Below are 19,058 nucleotides of genomic sequence, written 5' to 3'. Positions count from 1 at the left end.
GTACACTACTTGATATACATACATTGCATAGCAGGACAAGTATCAATGTATACAGAGGATTCACAGGTAGGTTTGAGGCTGCCTTTCTGAATCTCAGGGTCTTAGCTAGTGATTGTAGGCTAGGTCGAAAAGGTACGTCTTGAGGTCTCGCTTGAAGACCTCCGTTGTTTCAGCCCTTCTTAGGCACTCCGGTAGGGTGTTCCAGAGGTTGGGGGCATAGAAACTAAAAGCTGCCTCTCCATGTTTCTTGGTCCTGGCTTTTGGAACTGTTAAAAGTTCAGTGCCTGAGGATCTAAGTGGTCTGTTTGGCATGTACTTAACAAGCATGTCTGAAATATATTCTGGTGAGTGACTGTGGAGAGATTTATAGACTAGTAATAGTATTTTAGTCTATTCTAGAGTTGACTGGTAACCAGTGTAGTGATTTTAACGCTGGTGTGATGTGTGCCCTTCGTCTAGTCTTAGTGAGGACTCTTGCTGCAGCATTCTGTATTATTTGTAGCTTAGAGATTGCTTTCTTTGGTAGGCCTGATAGTAGAGCATTGCAGTAGTCCAGCCTGCTTGTGATGAAAGCATGCATTAATCTTTCGGTGTCAGCCTGAGAGAGAAAGGGTTGCACCTTGGCAATGTTCCTTAGGTGGTAAAAGGATGTCTTTGTAATATTCTTGATGTGGTTTTCGAAGTTAAGATCTGAGTCAAGTATGACACCTAAGTTTTTAGCCTGGCAATTGGTGTCAATTTCCAGAGTTTTTAGGTGTGCAGCTAGTTTCTCTCTTTCAGCTTTTTCTCCAATGATCAGTACTTCTGTTTTGTCCTGGTTTAGTTGGAGGAAATTATGTGACATCCATACATTTATATCTGTAATACACTTGACAAGGCAGTCAACCAAACTGTAGTTACTGGGTGTTACAGAAATATAAAGTTGAGTATCATCTGCGTAGCTATGGTAGCTAATATTGTGCCTCCTGATGACACTGCCAAGGGGCAGCATGTACAGGCTGAAGAGTAGAGGTCCTAGGATCGATCCTTGGGGCACCCCACAGGTCATAGGGATCTTTCTTGAGCTATATTCACCGAGGGCAACGAAGAAATCACGACCGGTTAGATAGGTCTTAAGCCAATTTAGGACTGGACCAGAGAGGCCAACCCACTTTTCCAGTCTTTCGATGAGGATTGCATGATCTATAGTATCAAAGGCTGCACTCAGGTCCAGGAGGACAAGAACAGAAAGCTCTTTGGAGTCAGCATTAATTCTGAGGTCATTTACAACTTTGACTAATGCCGTCTCTGTGCTATGGTGGGCACGGAAGCCGGACTGGAAAAGGTCAAGGGTACAACTTGTAGCTAGGAACTCATTAATCTGTGCGAAAACAATTTTTTCCAGAATTTTACTCAAAAATGGAAGGTTGGAGATTGGTCTAAAATTGCTAAAAACTGAAGTGTCTAAGTTGTTTTTCTTTAGTACGGGTCTCACCAGAGCAGTTTTAAGTTTTGGTGGGAAGACACCTGTAGATAGGGAGTCATTAACAATGGATAAAATGTCATAGGATACAGAGTCAAAAATAGTTTTGAAAAAATCGGTGGGGATGGGATCCAGCAGGCATGTGGAGGTTTTGAGTTTGGATACTACTTTTCTCAACATTTCTGTGTCCATCAGTGTAAACAGGCTCATATGTCCATTACATGGAGGGAGAGGATCTGTGAACGGGATGCATGGCCTTTCCTGAGTGATATTCCTTCTAATATTCATAATCTTATCTCTGAAGTAAGCTGCAAATTCCTCACATTTGGAGGTAGAGAGCAGGTTATCAGGTGTTTTTACGGCAGGGTTTATTAGGCTATCGATTGTTGAGAAGAGCACTCTTGAATTATTTCGGTTGATAGATATCAATTTTGAGAAGTGGTCTTTCCTTGCATTTCTTATTGCTTTATTAAAAGCAGAGAGATGATCTTTGAGAATATCATGGTGGACCTGTAACTTGGTTTTTCGCCATATACGCTCAGAACTTCTGCAGGTTCTCTTTAGTTGATATGTTTCCTCATTTCGCCATGGGGCTTTATTTTTGGTTGTGATCCTTTTCAGTTTAATAGGTGCTACAGAATCCAAGGCTGCCCTTACTCTGGTGTTAAAGGTGGTTGCCAGGTCTTCAATAGTTCCTAAGGGCCCCACTTCTGGAGTTGATAAATTGTTTGTGGTCATTATTTCTCTAAAACTATCGGCTACTGCGGAGGTAAGATAACGTTTCTTTATAAAGCGCTCAGTATTATTTTTGACTTTAGGAACTAATGCAGTGAAGAAGATACAGAAATGGTCGGAAAGGGCGAGGTCACTAATAGAGGAAACAGTGATAGTCAGGCCCTTAGTAATCACTAGATCAAGGGTGTGGCCACGGTTGTGAGTTGGCTCAGAGATATGTTGGGTAAAATCCATGGAGTTTAGGAGGTTGATGAAGTCCCTAGCTTTCGAGTCCGCCTCAGTGTCTACGTGTATGTTGAAATCTCCAATGATGATAATCTTATCATAATTTGTATGGATGATGGACAGGAGTTCTGAAAATTCTGTAGAGAAGGCAAGGCATTGTTTGGGAGGCCTATACACGGTTACTGCCAGAACTGGGGGCTGGCATTTTAGGACAATAGCGTGGTATTCAAAAGAGGCAAAATCATCAAAGGAGATGGTCCTGCAGCTGAGGGCATCTTTAGCTATGGTGGCTGTTCCTCCACCTTTTTTCCCACTTCTGATAGATTGAAAAAAGCTGTAGTTAGGGGGAGAGGCTTCAATGAGGGCTGCTGATCCATTTATATTTAGCCAGGTTTCAGTTAGGAACATACAGTCTAGTTTGCGTTCACATATAAGATCATTAATGAGAAAAGTTTTGCTTGGTAGGGACCTGACATTTAGAATCGCCATTGACATAGCTTCCGGAAAAAAGGGCTGGCTCGCCTGACTAGTAGGCCTGGATGGTATATTCACTGGAACTGATATCAGGTTTTTTATATTAGATCCACCTGACTGTTTCATTATGGTACTAGGGGTGCGGTGGGAGATAATTCGCTGAATGGCATATTCAGGTGGGCAGAATTTGTTTATAAAAATATAGACGTCGCTATTCCAGGTCTCAGTGAGGGGCAGGGAATCAAGGTCTATGGTGATGGGGCGCTGGTGAGATGGAGCTGGTGTAGCCCGACCCGCGGGTACAGGAGGTTTATGTTTGGCAGTAGGGTGGTTGAGACGGGTCGGGCTAACCCCACATCAGACGCTGGAAGATCTCAGCGTCAGGTCCATATTCATACTGAGCAGATGGGCACCTGACCTACTAGGATGAAGGCCGTCCCTGGCGAAGAGGTCCGAGCGGTTTAAGAAAGTGGTGAAATTATCTATGAAGGGAAGCTTCAACTGGCAGCAGTAGCCTTTCAGCCAGATGTGGAGCTGACGGATCCTACTATATTTGGCATCACCATATCGGGGGGAGGAGAACGGGCCAGAGATGATGCAGGTCTTTCCTGACGCCTGAGCAGTGGAGATCAGGTCCTTGAAATCCTCCTTCAGCCGCTCAGACTGCTGGAGCTTGATGTCATTTGTTCCGACATGGATGATAATGGATGAGGCCAGGGGATTTTCTGCGAGGAGTGATGGGACAACAGTCCTGATGTCCGAGACCTTAGCTCCTGGGAAGCAGCAGGTCTGGGCTTTCGGGACCACTACATGGCGCACCATGGAGGATCCGATGACGAGCACAGATGGGGGGGCGGGATCAGTGGCGGGCCCACTGGGCTTAGGGGACTTCCTTTGCTGCCTCACACCTGAAGGCCAAGTGGTAGAGGGTGGGGGCCGTGGGTCCCCACGGTGGACTGGGCTATGCTTAGGCCGGGGAGCAGGCTTATAAGCCTGGCTATTTTGCCGCTCACCAACCAGAGATGTGTGGGTGGGCTGCGGAGTATGGGTACGGTACTGAGTAGGGCGGGGTGTGAGATGGGCCCCAGTAGCAGAGAGCCTGGACGAGGAGCTGATGCTAGTATCCTTGGACCTCTTGGATACAGGCTCGGCCAATAAAGCAAAGCTATTCCTCAGTAGGAGGGTGTCGTCGTCGGAGGGTTGGGAGGGGACCCTGGAGGTTTCCCTTTCTCGTTTCCGCCTAACAACGGTCCAAGGGGTGGGGCTTGAATGCTTGGGTCTGGCTCCGAGTCTGGGCCAGGATTTCTCACTCAGGAGGAAACTAAAATCCACATCTCCACCCCCGGATGTCGCCGACGGTGGAACAGTGGGAGGCTGGACGTCGACATCTTGGTCGGGTAGCACTGAGTCCAGGTAATGTTCGACTTGATGTATAGAGTGTAGAATAGAGATCCTACCTTCCAACTCTGAGATTATTTGGCTACGCTGGAGGCAACCCGAGCAGTTAGGGGCGGGAGGGTGTGAAGCCATCACAAGACTCGTTAAAATAATTGCGGAATTAAAATAAGAGGATAAAACCGCCAATCTATTTGCTAAGAGCAGGGCTCAGCTGCTGGCTTGAGCAAAACAACGCTCAGCAAGCTGTAAGACCGACGAAAGCCAGAGGACAACCAACCCAATCTACTTGCTAAAAGCAAGGTTCAGCTGCTGGCTTGTAAATCCCGCTCAGCAAGCTGTAAACAAACAAAACCAGAAGACAACAAACTAAATCTACTTGCTAAAAGCAAGGCTCAGCTGCTGGCTTGTAAATCCCGCTCAGCAAACTGTGGAACGAACGAAAACCAGAGGACAACAACCTTAGTCTACTTGCTAACGCAGGGCTCAGCTGCTGGCTTGTAAATCCCGCTCAGCAAACTGTGGAACGAACGAAAACCAGAGGACAACAACCTTAGTCTACTTGCTAACACAAGGCTCAGCTGCTGGCTTGTAAATCCCGCTCAGCAAACTGTGGAACGAACGAAAACCAGAGGACAACAACCTTAGTCTACTTGCTAACACAAGGCTCAGCTGCTGGCTTGTAAATCCCGCTCAGCAAACTGTGGAACGAACGAGAACCAGAGGACAACAACCTTAGTCTACTTGCTAACACAAGGCTCAGCTGCTGGCTTGTAAATCCCGCTCAGCAAACTGTGGAACGAACGAAAACCAGAGGACAACAACCTTAGTCTACTTGCTAACACAAGGCTCAGCTGCTGGCTTGTAAATCCCGCTCAGCAAACTGTGGAACGAACGAAAACCAGAGGACAACAACCTTAGTCTACTTGCTAACACAAGGCTCAGCTGCTGGCTTGTAAATCCCGCTCAGCAAACTGTGGAACGAACGAGAACCAGAGGACAACAACCTTAGTCTACTTGCTAACACAAGGCTCAGCTGCTGGCTTGTAAATCCCGCTCAGCAAACTGTGGAACGAACGAAAACCAGAGGACAACAGACCTCGAGATCCGGACGTCAGACTCTCAGGTACCACCAATATTAATGCGCGACTTTGAGAACGGAGGTATAGTATGCAGGTGGATAAAACTCAATTGCTAGCGGGGAGAGGGAGTGCTATTTATGTAGTAATGCTAACGGGGAGGTAGGGCTATTTACTTAGCCGTGCTAGCAGGGGGAGTGGGGCTGCTAGCTAGCAGTGCTAGCCGGGAGAGTGGGGGCTACTTACCTAGTAGTGCTGGTAATACTCACGCGATCTACTGGGAGCAAGGCACGCCTCCGGTGTGTTGGGTTGGTACTGGAGAGGCAGGGGACGGCTGTCCCCTGTGGGCTAATGGGCTAGCCCAGTCAGGAGCTGGTTAGGGCTGGCGAGCCGCGGCTAGCTGCGGCAGCGTAGCTGTTTGATCTAGACTTGGGGCTCGATGTCCAAGCGTCGGATCCAAAAACAAATCGAATTATTGTGTACCACCAATGTTAGTGCGCAGTTTTAAACGCGGAGATATAGTATACAAGTGAGGAAAACTGTATAAAACAATACACTTTGGGAGAGCTGGCGAGCGCAGCAGACATGTCTTTTTTAAAACCTTTATGTGCACATATCAGCTGTGGCCCCCTCTGATCTAGACACCCACTCCCAGCCCCCAGAAGATGCTTTAGATGGTGAGTGAGTGACTGGTAGACACTGGTTGGCTATTAAACTTATTACTAAACTACTGTACTGCTAAGAATAGCAAAATGTAGATGTAAGTTAACCCAGGTTAAGATAGCCTACATATGAAACAGTTACATTACATAAAGAAATTCATGGCCAATAAATAAATAAATAGTGTTAAGTTAATTAATAGAAATTCATATAGAGTTGATTTCTTTGTAAAACCTTTATGTCCTGCTACTCACAGAATCAGCTGTGGCCTCGTCTGACCTAGACACCCACCTCCAGCCCCCAGAAGATGCTTTAGATGGTGAGTGAGTGAGGTAGACACTGGTTGGCTAGTTACTGAACTAATGTACTGAATAGCAACATGTAGATGTAATCCAGGTTAAGATAGCCTACATATGAAACAGTTACAATACATAAAGAAATTAATGGTTAATAACTAAATAAATAGTGGTTAATTCATAGAAATTCATATAGAGTTGATTTCAGTTTAAATGCTGATTTGTTCAGTTTATTTTTTATTTTATTTTAGAGAGGGTATTTGCTCTTGAAATAAGAGAGGCTTTAGTAGCCAATCAACAGCCGCCTAGCCAGCTTCCTGAAAACTCTGTCCAGTGCTACATAGATTTATTCCCAAGTCTTAAGAAGACACTGTTCTGTTCTTACTGTTTACAGAGCCAGGTCCTAGCCAGTTAGAGTGAAGTGAAGAGGCTCAGAGTTCCAGTCATGAAACTGCTACAGACAGGGACAGTCCAAGCACAGATAATACACAATGCATAATTTATGTATATAATTATACCCAGTATCTATGGAGAGGTTAATTTGAAAAAGAACATAGAGAAACAGAAAAATAAATACAAAATAATAAAAAATAAAAAGCGGTTGAAAAAAGTGGTGACGAAAGGTTGGAGGGGTAGGGGCCCACACCAATATTCTTTAAGGGGGCCCAGAATTCCTAGCAACGGCCCTGCACACCAGTCTGGTCTCACCCGGCAGACCGGCCCTGCACACCAGTCTGGTCTCACCCGGCAGACCGGCCCTGCACACCAGTCTGGTCTCACCCGGCAGACCGGCCCTGCACACCAGTCTGGTCTCACCCGGCAGACCGGCCCTGCACACCAGTCTGGTCTCACCCGGCAGACGTCACAATTCGACGTTTGTCCATCGCCTCCAAACGTCATTTCTTGACGGTATCATACAGTTATAAACGTCGGCAGACGACGTGGGATAGGCCTAAGTTTTTGATTGGTTGTTGTCAGAGTTTTGTGGTTGGTTGTTCACATTGGAACACGTGATGGAAGAGGAGTATACATTTGCGAGCGCTTTTGGGGCTGTGTTGGGTGGGTCAAACAACTTTGGTGAGACGACACCGAGTGCAAAACTAGCTGGCGAAACTAGCAAACAACAACGTTTTACAAGCAACTAGCAAAGAAGACTACTAACAAGACTCCTAGCTAGCCAACTAGCTCACATTCTTACTGTAATTATTATTAGCTAGCAGTAGCTACTGTTCTTATAGCTCGTGTTCTAACGTGGACACAGGGATCAGGCAAATGTACATAACTGGACCCAGGAGTGGAGCTAACTGGACCCAGGAGTGGAGCTAACTGGACCCAGGAGTGGAGCTAACTGGACCCAGGAGTGGAGCTAACTGGACCCAGGAGTGGAGCTAACTGGACCCAGGAGTGGAGCTAACTGGACCCAGGAGTGGAGCTACTCGCACCGCGCTTAGAGGGCGCGCTCCGCATATCGCAATACGCCTGCGCGCGGGCACGCACGCCTGGAGGAATTGCTCAATGCTCGCTGCCCGAGCGCCTCCACGCATACGTTATTTGCATCATTTGTATGATGCCGTCTAAAAATGACGTTTGATGCCGTCTAAAAATGACGTTTGATGCCGTCTAAAAATGATGTTTGATGCCGTCTAAAAATGATGTTTGGAGGCGATGGACAAACGTTGAATTCTGACGTCTGCGGGGTGAGACCAGGTTGCACACACACACACACACACACAGACTGACCACTGCGTTCCTCCAAACACCACTGAGACACACACACACACACAGACTGACCACTGCCTTCCTCCAAACACCACTGAGACACACACACACACACACACACACACACACACACACAGACTGACCACTGCCTTCCTCCAAACACCACTGAGACACACACACACACACACACACACACACACAGACAGACAGACAGACACACACAGACAGACAGACAGACAGACAGACAGACGGACAGACCCACAGACAGACACATGGGCAAACAGACACACAGACAGACAGACAGACAGCCTCCTCTCTGTCATGTGGGGAACATGTTTGAACATGAACGCTGGTGCAAAGACGGTGCTGGAGAAGGAGCAGCGGTCATGAAACTGGTACAGCCCTGCAGCAGCTTCTGGGTCAGATGAGGGGTGGTGTCATGGGTCAACTCGTCCGAGCAAGACCTTAAAGTGAGGAAGGCGCTTGCGTGGAGGGCTCTGAACGGCATGGCCAGTGTGTGGAACTCCCACCTCCCCCCGACAAATCAAACTCAGCTTCTTCTATGTGACGCGCCTGTCCTGTCAGCTGTCCATTCTCCTATATGGCTGTTGGTAACATGCTTGCTCTTGTCGATGTTAAGTACTGAACGCAGCATTCTGGTGTAGCACCCATCTAGGGACTTCTGCAGGGAGGGCTTCAGGGTCCATCCTGCTGCGTTCAGTACTTAACATCAACAAGAGCGAGCATGTTACCAACAAGCACCTGTATGGGGGGATCAACAAGGGTGAGTGAGAGAATAGCAGCCAGGAGAATGAGGCTGGCTGGTCACTGCCAGAGACACCAGGAGCTTCCAGCCAGCAAACTGGTGCTGCGGGAGCCGAAAGAGGGAATGATGAAGATGACGATGGGGAGTGATGAAGATGAGAAGTGATGAAGATGAAGATGAGGGGGGTGATAAAGATGAGGGGTGATGAAGATGGGGAGTGATGGTGATGAAGATGAGGAGTGATGAAGATGAGGAGGTGATGAAGATGAAGATGAGGGGAGTGATGAAGATGAGGAGTGATGAAGATGAGGGGGGTGATGAAGATGAGGGGTGATGAAGATGGGGAGTGATGGTGATGAAGATGAGGAGTGATGAAGATGAGGAGGTGATGAAGATGAGGGGTGATGAAGATGAAGATAGGGAGTGATGAAGATGAGGGGGTGATGAAGATGTGGGGGTGATGAAGATAAGGGGGTGATGAAAATGGGGAGTGATGAAGATGAGGGGGGTGATGAAGATGAGGGGGGTGATGAAGATGAGGGGAGTGATGAAGATGAGGGGGTGATGAAGATGGGGAGTGATGAAGATGAGGGGTAATGAAGATCAGGGGGGTGATGAAGATGAGGGGTGATGAAGATGAGGGGGTGATGAAGATGAGGGGTGATGAAGAAGAAGATGGGGAGTGATGAAGATGAGGGGGGTGATGAAGATGAAAATGAGGGGCTCATGAAGATGAGGGGGTGATGAAGATGAGGGGGGTGATGAAGATGATGGGTGATGAAGATGAAGACAAGGGGGTGATGAAGATGAGGGGGGTGATGAAGATGAAGATGTGGGGGTGATGAAGATGAGGGGGGTGATGGTCTGAATGATGGCTGCTTTGTGCTCATTCTCATTTACACTCTCCAGACAGACCGTCAAATCCTCACATTTGACATCAGGAAATTGGAAACATTTTTCAGGAAAAACAACAGATTTGTGCTGTCGCAACGTTTGTCCTCCCAGCATCCTGGAGCTGTTCGATGAAGGGGTGCTAAAACATGTTTCTATAATATGCTTCACATCAATGTCTATGAAATTTCATCATTATGGTTTCCATACAAACCATAGCAAAAAGTTTCTGAATTTCAAACCTGTAACAAATGGTGAATAATACATTCACAAACAACTATAGGCATTTGATATTTAGACCATCTACATCTAAAGTCAAATATTGAGAATATTAACTATCTTTACTGAAGTAGCCACGTGGGAAATAGACTTGAACATACTTTACATTTAGCCATTTTATCCAAAGCGACTTACAGTATTGTATTTAACGTAGGAAGAGCCAATGTACTACTGCTTGTCAGAACTCACAAGTGCATCTCCTTTCTAAAACAAGTGACTAAGAGCAGTGCTGAAGGCAAAGTGCAAGAATAGCAATCTAAAAATACAATAGGTGCATAAGAGGGAGGATCCTGGTAGTACCTCTTGAAGAGGTGAGTTTTGAGCCTGCGGTGAAAGATGAGCAGCTCTGCTGTCCTGACGTCAGTGGGCAGTCCGTTCCACCGCTGCGGGGCCAGGATAGAGAAGAGCCGTGCCATTAAAGGGAGACCAAGCTTGCTCAGGGAGAGACCACTCAGAGCTATCCTCACACACGGCTGTAGTGACAAAGATCAACACAGTCTTACAAAGTCAGCTGCTCATGTTGCGTTACTTAGGTATGATTCACTCAGTCCAGCCTGCAGTGACCCCTGACCCGGCCACTCTGCCTGTCTACAGCTCAGACGGCTGACGGTCTTTGTGTCTTTCTTAGGAAAAAGATTGTTAATCTTCACCAGAAACAGCATATCTCTTCTTGTCATGCTGTGTCAAGGCAGTGCTCCAAGCGTCCACCAGGGGGCTCCTGTTGTCCATGTCAACCCTAACCCTGGATGTCCGACGGGGCTCCTGTGGCCATGTCCCTCAGTCCTGGGGGTCAGAAACCCAGCAGTTGTGCTGCAGAAACGCTCTCTGACACTTTGCTGGGTGAGGAGAGTCCTATAAACCATCTCAGTCTGTCAGTCACAGATGGTTTCATCCTTTGCTCAAACTAACCCTGACCTGCTCAACCTCTCTGTGAGGTTGGCATGGAAGCTGAGGCTTCCAGAGAGCCACGCCCACGTGGCATGCCGGTTAGTCATGTACTTCCCAGTCTGTGATGCTTCCTGATCATGTGCCCCTGGCGTAGCAGGAGCTTAGGTGGTAAACATTTGAAAACCGTCCTGGATGTTGGTTCAACCTTGACGGTGGAGTGAGTGAAGTGTTTGAGGCGTTACACCTAAACTCATATTATGTTTCTGTAGGGCTCTATAGCCTCACACAGCTACTCTGGACCATTAGGCCAGTGGGTCGTGTTTCCCTCTCTCTCTCTCTTTGTCTCTCTCTTCTGCCTCCCCGCTTCACTGTGTCGCCCTGAAACATACACACACACCCACACACAAACACACATACACACACACACACACACCACTGCCACAGTGGCTTAACCGGTTTTAGCAGGTTCTAAGGGCTCAACCCACACAACTAACTTTTTAAAGAGTCATGTCGCATATCTGCTGACCTTGCTGATTGAGTTTGATCATAATCACATGGGTTACGGTTAGGGTTACGGTTAGGGTTACGGTTAGGGTTAGGGTTACGGTTAGTGCACAAGATGATGCCACTGAGGTCAGAGGTCAGCTGCACAGAGTCTCTGACTCTTCCATCTCAGATCCAGCCGGGTGTGTTCCCACATGTCCAGGGCAGCAATGTGAGGGCTAGGTTCTAATGTGAGGGTTAGGTTCTAATGTGAGGGTTAGGTTCTAATGTGAGGGCTAGGTTCTAATGTGAGGGTTAGGTTCTAATGTGAGGGTTAGGTTATAATGTGAGGGATATGTTCTAATGTGAGGGTTAGGTTCTAATGTGAGGGTTAGGTTCTAATGTGAGGGCAAGTTTCTAATGTGAGGGTTAGGTTCTAATGTGAGGGCTAGGTTATAATGTGAAGGCTAGGTTCTAATGTGGGGGCTAGGTTCTAATGTGGGGGCTAGGTTTTAATGTGAAGGTTAGGTTCTAATGTGAGGTCTAGGTTCTAATGTGAGGGCTACATTCTAATGTGAGGGTTAGGTTCTAATGTGAGGGTTAGGTTCTAATGTGAGGGTTAGGTTCTAATGTGAGGGTTAGGTTCTAATTTGAGGGTTAGGTTCTAATGTGAGGGCTAGGTTCTAATGTGAGGGCTAGGTTCTAATGTGAGGGTTAGGTTCTAATGTGAGGGCTAGGTTCTAATGTGAGGGTTAGGTTCTAATGTGAGGGCTACATTCTAATGTGAGGGTTAGGTTCTAATGTGAGGGTTAGGTTCTAATGTGAGGGTTAGGTTCTAATGTGAGGGATAGGTTCTAATGTGAGGGCTACATTCTAATGTGAGGGTTAGGTTATAATGTGAGGGATAGGTTCTAATGTGAGGGTTAGGTTATAATGTGAGGGATAGGTTCTAATGTGAGGGTTAGGTTCTAATGTGAGGGCTAGGTTCTAATGTGAGGGTTAGGTTCTAATGTGAAGGTTAGGTTTTAATGTGAGGGCTAGGTTCTAATGTGAGGGTTAGGTTCTAATGTGAGGGCTAGGTTCTAATGTGAAGGTTAGGTTCTAATTTGAGGGTTAGGTTCTAATGTGAAGGTTAGGTTCTAATGTGAGGGCTAGGTTCTAATGTGGGGGCTAGGTTCTAATTTGAGGGTTAGGTTCTAATGTGAAGGTTAGGTTCTAATGTGAGGGCTAGGTTTTAATGTGAGGGCTAGGTTCTAATGTGAAGGTTAGGTTCTAATTTGAGGGTTAGGTTCTAATGTGAGGGTTAGGTTCTAATTTGAGGGTTAGGTTCTAATGTGAAGGTTAGGTTCTAATGTGAGGGCTAGGTTTTAATGTGAGGGCTAGGTTCTAATGTGAAGGTTAGGTTCTAATTTGAGGGTTAGGTTCTAATGTGAGGGATAGGTTCTAATGTGAAGGTTAGGTTCTAATGTGAAGGTTAGGTTTTAATTTGAGGGTTCGGTTTTAATGTGAGGGTCAGGTTCTAATGTGAAGGTAAGGTTCTAATTTGAGGGCCAGGTTTTAATGTGAGGGTCAGGTTTTAATGTGAGTGTTAGGTTCTAATGTGAGGGCTAGGTTCTAATGTGAGGGTTAGGTTCTAATGTGAGGGTTAGGTTCTAATGTGAGGGTTAGGTTCTAATGTGAGCATGCTGATTATTTACACTCAGCACACAGAAGGTGAGCAGCCAGGGAAACGACTGTCAGATCTCTGGAGAGATATTAGAGAGAGAGAGAGAGAGAGAAAGAGAGACAGAGAGAGAGAGAGAGAGAGAGAGAGACAGAGAGAGAGAGAGAGAGAGAGAGAAAGAAAGAGAGAGAGAGAGAGAGAACCAGAGATGAGACAGGCAGAGAGAGAGTGAGAGGGGCAGAGAGAGAGAGGGGCAGAGAGTGAGAGGGGCAGATAGAGGTGGTGGGCGGTGGGCTCAGAGAGAGAGAGAAAGAGAGAGAGAGAGAGAGAGAGAGAGAGGGGCAGAAGGACAGACCCGTGTCACCAGCACCCTGTTGGGATGACAGATGTGCAATGATGTCATGCAGAAAGGGGATAGGGTGGGGGGAATGAGGGAGGGGGAGAGAGGGAGGACAACAGAGAGGAGAAGGAGGAGGAGAAGGAGGAGGAGGAGCCTTGATCCAGGAGGGAGGAGTGGAAAGAGGGAGGGAGAGAGCTAGTGCAGGCTGCTGCTCCCAAACCCTGAAGACCAGCCGTCATCTTGTGTGCTTTACAGAACAGAACGTTGACCCTCCTCAGCCTCTAGAACCACGGAGGTGGAGGCTGACCCTCCTCAGCCTCTAGAACCACGGAGGTAGAGGCTGACCCTCCTCAGCCTCTAGAACCACGGAGGTAGAGGCTGACCCTCCTCAGCCTCTAGAACCACAGAGGTAGAGGCTGCCCCTCCTAAGCCTTGCTAGTACCGTGCAAGGTTCTTTATTGCTGAATCTGTACATTGTAATTGTGTGAGTTATCTGTTCTCCTGTTCCAAGAGCTTATGAAGCACAGGTACTGTAAGTGTGAATGCAGGAGTGCAGGTTGATGACCCTGACCCTGACCCTGGGCTGCTTCTACCCCTACCCCTGACCCTGACCCTGGGCTACTTATACCCCTACCCCTGACCCTGACCCTGGGCTGCTTCTACCCCTACCCCTGACCCTGACCCTGGGCTGCTTCTACCCCTGCCCCTGACCCTGACCCTGGGCTGCTTCTACCCCTACCCCTGACCCTGACCCTGGGCTGCTTCTACCCCTACCCCTGACCCTGACCCTGACCCTGGGCTGCTTCTACCCCTACCCCTGACCCTGACCCTGGGCTGCTTCTACCCCTACCCCTGACCCTGACCCTGGGCTGCTTCTACCCCTACCCCTGACCCTGACCCTGGGCTGCTTCTACCCCTACCCCTGACCCTGACCCTGGGCTGCTTCTACCCCTACCCCTGACCCTGACCCTGGGCTGCTTCTACCCCTACCCCTGACCCTGACCCTGACCCTGGGCTGCTGCTGTCCTGTGTCTCTGGCACAACAGGCCATCCTGACCTGACCATGAGGACACCCTCGGCCTTCTGGGTAATAATTCACCTGTTCCCTGGGGAACCAGCCCCACACACACCCCTCTCTCCAGCACAGAGAGCCAGATGATAACACCACTCAAGGCGCACACACACACACACACAAACACACACATACACACACACACACACACACACACACACACACACACACACACAAACAAACGAAAAAAACAAACAAACAAACAAACATGTGCACACATACACAAACATACAAACACACATACATTCACACGAGCAAAAACACAGGTGTGCTTTTATCAATTCTCAAAGACATACACAATCATTTGACACTGAACTAACTTTAACCTACAGTAGCCCAGACATGCTGATCAGATCATTAAAGACATATTTGTAAGGCTTCTGATTAATAGATGGCCGTGTAATCAGTACACTGTAATTAACATGTTCAACATTGAATAGATTATTATTTTTACTTGCGTTGGGACTTGACTATATAGAGTGATCTGTAATGAAGTAGAAAGTTGGGAGATGACCATGTGTCTGTAGATGGTGTGGGATTAGGGTTAATGTTAGTATGTGTCTGTATGGGGTGGGATTAAGGTTAATGTTAGTATGTGTCTGTATGGGGTGGGATTAAGGTTAATGTTAGTATGTGTCTGTATGGGGTGGGATTAAGGTTAATGTTAGTACGTGTCTGTAGATGATGTGGGATTAGGGTTAATGTTAGTACGTGTCTGTATGGGGTGGGATTAAGGTTAATGTTAGTACGTGTCTGTAGATGATGTGGGATTAGGGTTAATGTTAGTACGTGTCTGTATGGTGTGGGATTAGGGTTAATGTTAGTACGTGTCTGTATGGGGTGGGATTAAGGTTAATGTTAGTACGTGTCTGTAGATGGTGTGGGATTAGGGTTAGTGTTAGTATGTCTGTATGGGGTGGGATTAAGGTTAATGTTAGTACGTGTCTGTAGATGGTGTGGGATTAGGGTTGGTGTTAGTACGTGTTTGTATGGATACAAGCGGACAAAATGAGTTTTTCGGAGAGCTGCGGCTCCTTTGCGTCGAAAGGAGCCAGTTGAGGTGGTTCGGGCATCTAGTGAGGATGCTTCCTGGGCGCCTCCCTAGGGAGGTGTTCCAGGCGTGTCCGGCTGGGAGGCCGCGGAGTAGACCCAGGACCAGGCGGCGGGACTACATCTCCGCACTGGCCTGTGACCGGCTAAAGATTCCCCAGGCAGAGCTGGTTGATGCTGCTAGGGAAAGGGATGTCTGGGGCCCCCTGCTGGAACTGCTGCCTCCACGACCCGACCCCGGATAAGCAGATGATGATAGATGGATGGGATTAGGGTTCGTGTTACTACATGTTTGTATGGGGTGGGATTAGGGTTTGTGTTAGTACGTGTTTGTATGAGGTTGGATTAGGGTTCGTGTTAGTATGTGTCTGTAGATGGTGTGGGATTAGGGTTAGTGTTAGTACGGGTTTGTATGGGGGTGGGATTAGGGTTAGTGTTAATACGTGTTTGTATGGGGTGGGATTAGGGTTTGTGTTAGTATGTGTTTGTATGGGGTGGGATTAGGGTTAGTGTTAGTATGTGTTTGTATGGGGTGGGATTAGGGTTAGTGTTAATATGTGTTTGTATGGGGTGGGATTAGGGTTACTGTTAATATGTTTGTATGGGGTGGGATTAGGGTTAGTCTTAGTACGTGTTTGTATGGGGTGGGATTAGGGTTAGTCTTAGTACGTGTTTGTATGGGGTGGGATAAGAGTTAGTACGGGTTTGTATGGGGTGGGATTAGGGTTACTGTTAATACGTTTGTATGGGGTGGGATTAGGGTTTGTGTTAGTACGTGTTTGTATGGGGTGGGATTAGGGTTTGTGTTAGTACGTGTTTGTATGGGGTGGGATTAGGGTTTGTGTTAGTACGTGTTTGTATGGGGTGGGATTAGGGTTCATGTTAGTACGTGTCTGTAGATGTGTGGGATCAGGGTTAGTGTTAGTACGTGTTTGTATGGGGTGGGATTAGGGTTTGTGTTAGTACATGTCTGTAGGTGGGCGGGACATGCAGCACGGTTTTGGGGGGATACGGGGATGACATGACAGAAAGGAGGAGGGGTACAGAGATGGGGAGGAGGGGGGGGGGGGGGGGGGGGGTGTAGCAGTCTGTCTCCTAGTCCCGCCTCCTCTGCATCCCAACATTCTCCCAGAATGCCCTCTGTCTGAAAGCGCTGGCCTGAAGTCAAACTGGGGGCACTGCGGACAGAGAGAAAGCCTGCTTTGTCTTGGCTGCCAGTTACACTGTCTGAGATTCGAGGGGCAGCGCAAAGAGAGTGTCTGATTGCAAATTAGCACAGACCTCAGTGTGAAACAGCTACCTCCCCTTCACCAGTCCACTCTTCCTCGTCTCTTTTCCCTCCTCTCCACTTCCCCCCTCCCCTCCTCTCCACTTCCCCCCTTCTCTCCTCTTCACTTCCCCTCTTCTCTCCTCTCCTCTCCCCCTTCCTCTCCTCTTCACTTCCCCCCTCCTCTCCTCTTCACTTCCCCCTCCTCTCTCCTCTCCTCCAAGGTTATTCAAGGTTCAAGTTAACGAAAACTAACAAAAAAACTAAAACTAGGTGTGAAAAAACATTTTAGTTAACTGAAATAAAAATAAAAACTAGACTTTACAAAAAAACGATAACTAACTAAAACTGTATTGTGTGTTTACAAAACTAACTAAGAAATCTGATGAAATCTATCCTCCATTTTTTCTTAGCTGTGCCCCTGCGCAGAAGTAACCTGACGTGCGCCAGATGGATAGTTTCACACGGAGTGAAACAACGTGAGCTCACGAGATCAGGATAGTCTCATGAGGCTAGCGCAGAAGAAAAAAAAACGAAAACTAATACTGAAACTAATAAAAACTAAACTAAAACTAAGCATTTTCAAAAAATAAAAACGAAACTAAGCTAGCACACCTGCTTTAAAACTAATCAAAACTAAACTGAAATTGAAAACAAAAAGTTAAAACGATATAAAAAATAAAAAATAATGACAAAAGCAAAACTATTATAACCTTGCTCTCCTGTTCCCCCCTCCTCTCCTCTCTTCCTTATATTTATAATACCTCAGAATAAACATGTTGCTGCAACTGTCCAAGTTCTGCATATTTCCAAGCACCAATACACTCTTGACAAGTTTGGTTAGTAGGAAAGGGAAAATCATGATGAAAATGTGTTCCTGCTCCACGCAAGTTTGTTATCATATTTTATTCCCAGGGAAGTGTGGTTCTTAAAACACAGTGCTTTGTGGAATAGCACTCTGAATGTATATTTATTTACAAATATCAATGTATTATTTATTTACAAATATAATGTATATTTATTTACAAATATCAGTCAAAACACGCTAAAATATACCCTATGAGGAATGTAACGAACTGGCCCAGCTGGTCCAAGCAGCAGTGTTGTCAAGGTCAGTTATGATCATTAGATAAGTAATAATGTACGGTAGAGAACAAAACAAGTGCAGTTCCTCATACCTAACATGTTCTCATAACTAAAACATGTCATGAGACATTCCTGAACCCAGAGGAATGAAGCAGAGTCAATTAAGGTCACAACAGGTGATCATCAGATCAAAAAGGACGAAGGAATCTGGTTTCTATCTTCAGAAGTGTTTGTTTGAAAGTGAACCCACAGATAGACACAGTATCTCCAACATAATAAAGAGAGCATGTGGAGTTAAAATGATAAATCCTTCTTTTATTGACACAAAAAGACTGATAGACAGGCAGGCAGACAGTCAGTCTGTCGGACAGACAGACAGATAGACAGACAGACATGGTGCTTTGATACTCTTACCCGTCATCTGGACAAACTCTGAGCATTTTCTCTCCCGGTGTCTCTTGTATTCATCCATAGCACGGCTGTTTACACACACACACTCTTTAAACAGCTGTTTACACACATACTTTAAACAACAGCACAATTGGTCAATTTGAACCCAAAGCCACTCCACGTCTGGGCCACAAAGTGAGGTGTCTGATTTGGGAGTCAGATTGTTGCATGGGCCAATTTTGGACCCATTAAATCAGCAATATGGGATGGATACACAAATTAAAACAAAACTTTGAGCAAAGCCAACTCCCTGTGTGGGGGTGCAAGAGACACAGGGTTTGGACTGGGGGTGTGGGGGGAGAGCCGGCTCTGACCAGAGCCTGCCCATGGCTGCCCAATGGCTGCCCATTCACCTCCATTCATTTAGACTTATTTAATCATGGTGAAGATCAGCTGCTTTGAATTATGATTGTACTGTAGCTAGCTAGATTACTGCTGCTGTTTCGGTCAAATCTAGCTATCTAGGTTTTTTATTTATTTATTTTATTTGACTTTATTTAACCAGATAAAATCAATTGAGAACCAATTCTCATTTTCAGTGATGACCTGGCATTAATAAATACTTACAAACATACAGAAATACACAAGATCAAGACAGAGCAATACATACAATACATGAGAACGACAAAGACAGCAAAGATAAATTCATAAAAAATAATGTCTAATAAAGTGTGTGTGGGGGGTGCGTGTGTGAGTGTGTGTGTGTGGGGGGGGTGCGTGTGTGAGTATGTGTGGGTGCGTGTGTGTGGGGGGGTGCGTATGTGAGTATGTGGGTGCA

At 46.7% G+C, this 19,058-nt stretch overlaps 1 protein-coding gene across 1 annotated transcript in view; it reads right to left on the bottom strand.

Moving 5' to 3' along the window:
* wnt7ba (wingless-type MMTV integration site family, member 7Ba) overlaps nt 1–18,302 on the bottom strand; it is a gene marked incomplete at both ends in the record, with an annotated part of 32,526 nt that extends 14,224 nt beyond the window's left edge. The window contains one exon of the mRNA XM_084448045.1: nt 18,245–18,302. Within this exon, the coding sequence (XP_084304171.1) occupies nt 18,245–18,302 (58 nt within the window). The remainder of the gene's footprint in view (nt 1–18,244) is intronic.
* Nucleotides 18,303–19,058: the final 756 nt, after the last annotated feature.

This window comes from Borostomias antarcticus (genome assembly GCF_949987555.1).
Source record: "Borostomias antarcticus genome assembly, chromosome: 13".
Taxonomy (NCBI): Eukaryota; Metazoa; Chordata; class Actinopteri; order Stomiiformes; family Stomiidae; genus Borostomias; species Borostomias antarcticus.
The sequence above is the reverse complement of the archived record's forward strand: the minus strand, read 5'-3'. Positions and strand labels throughout refer to the sequence as shown.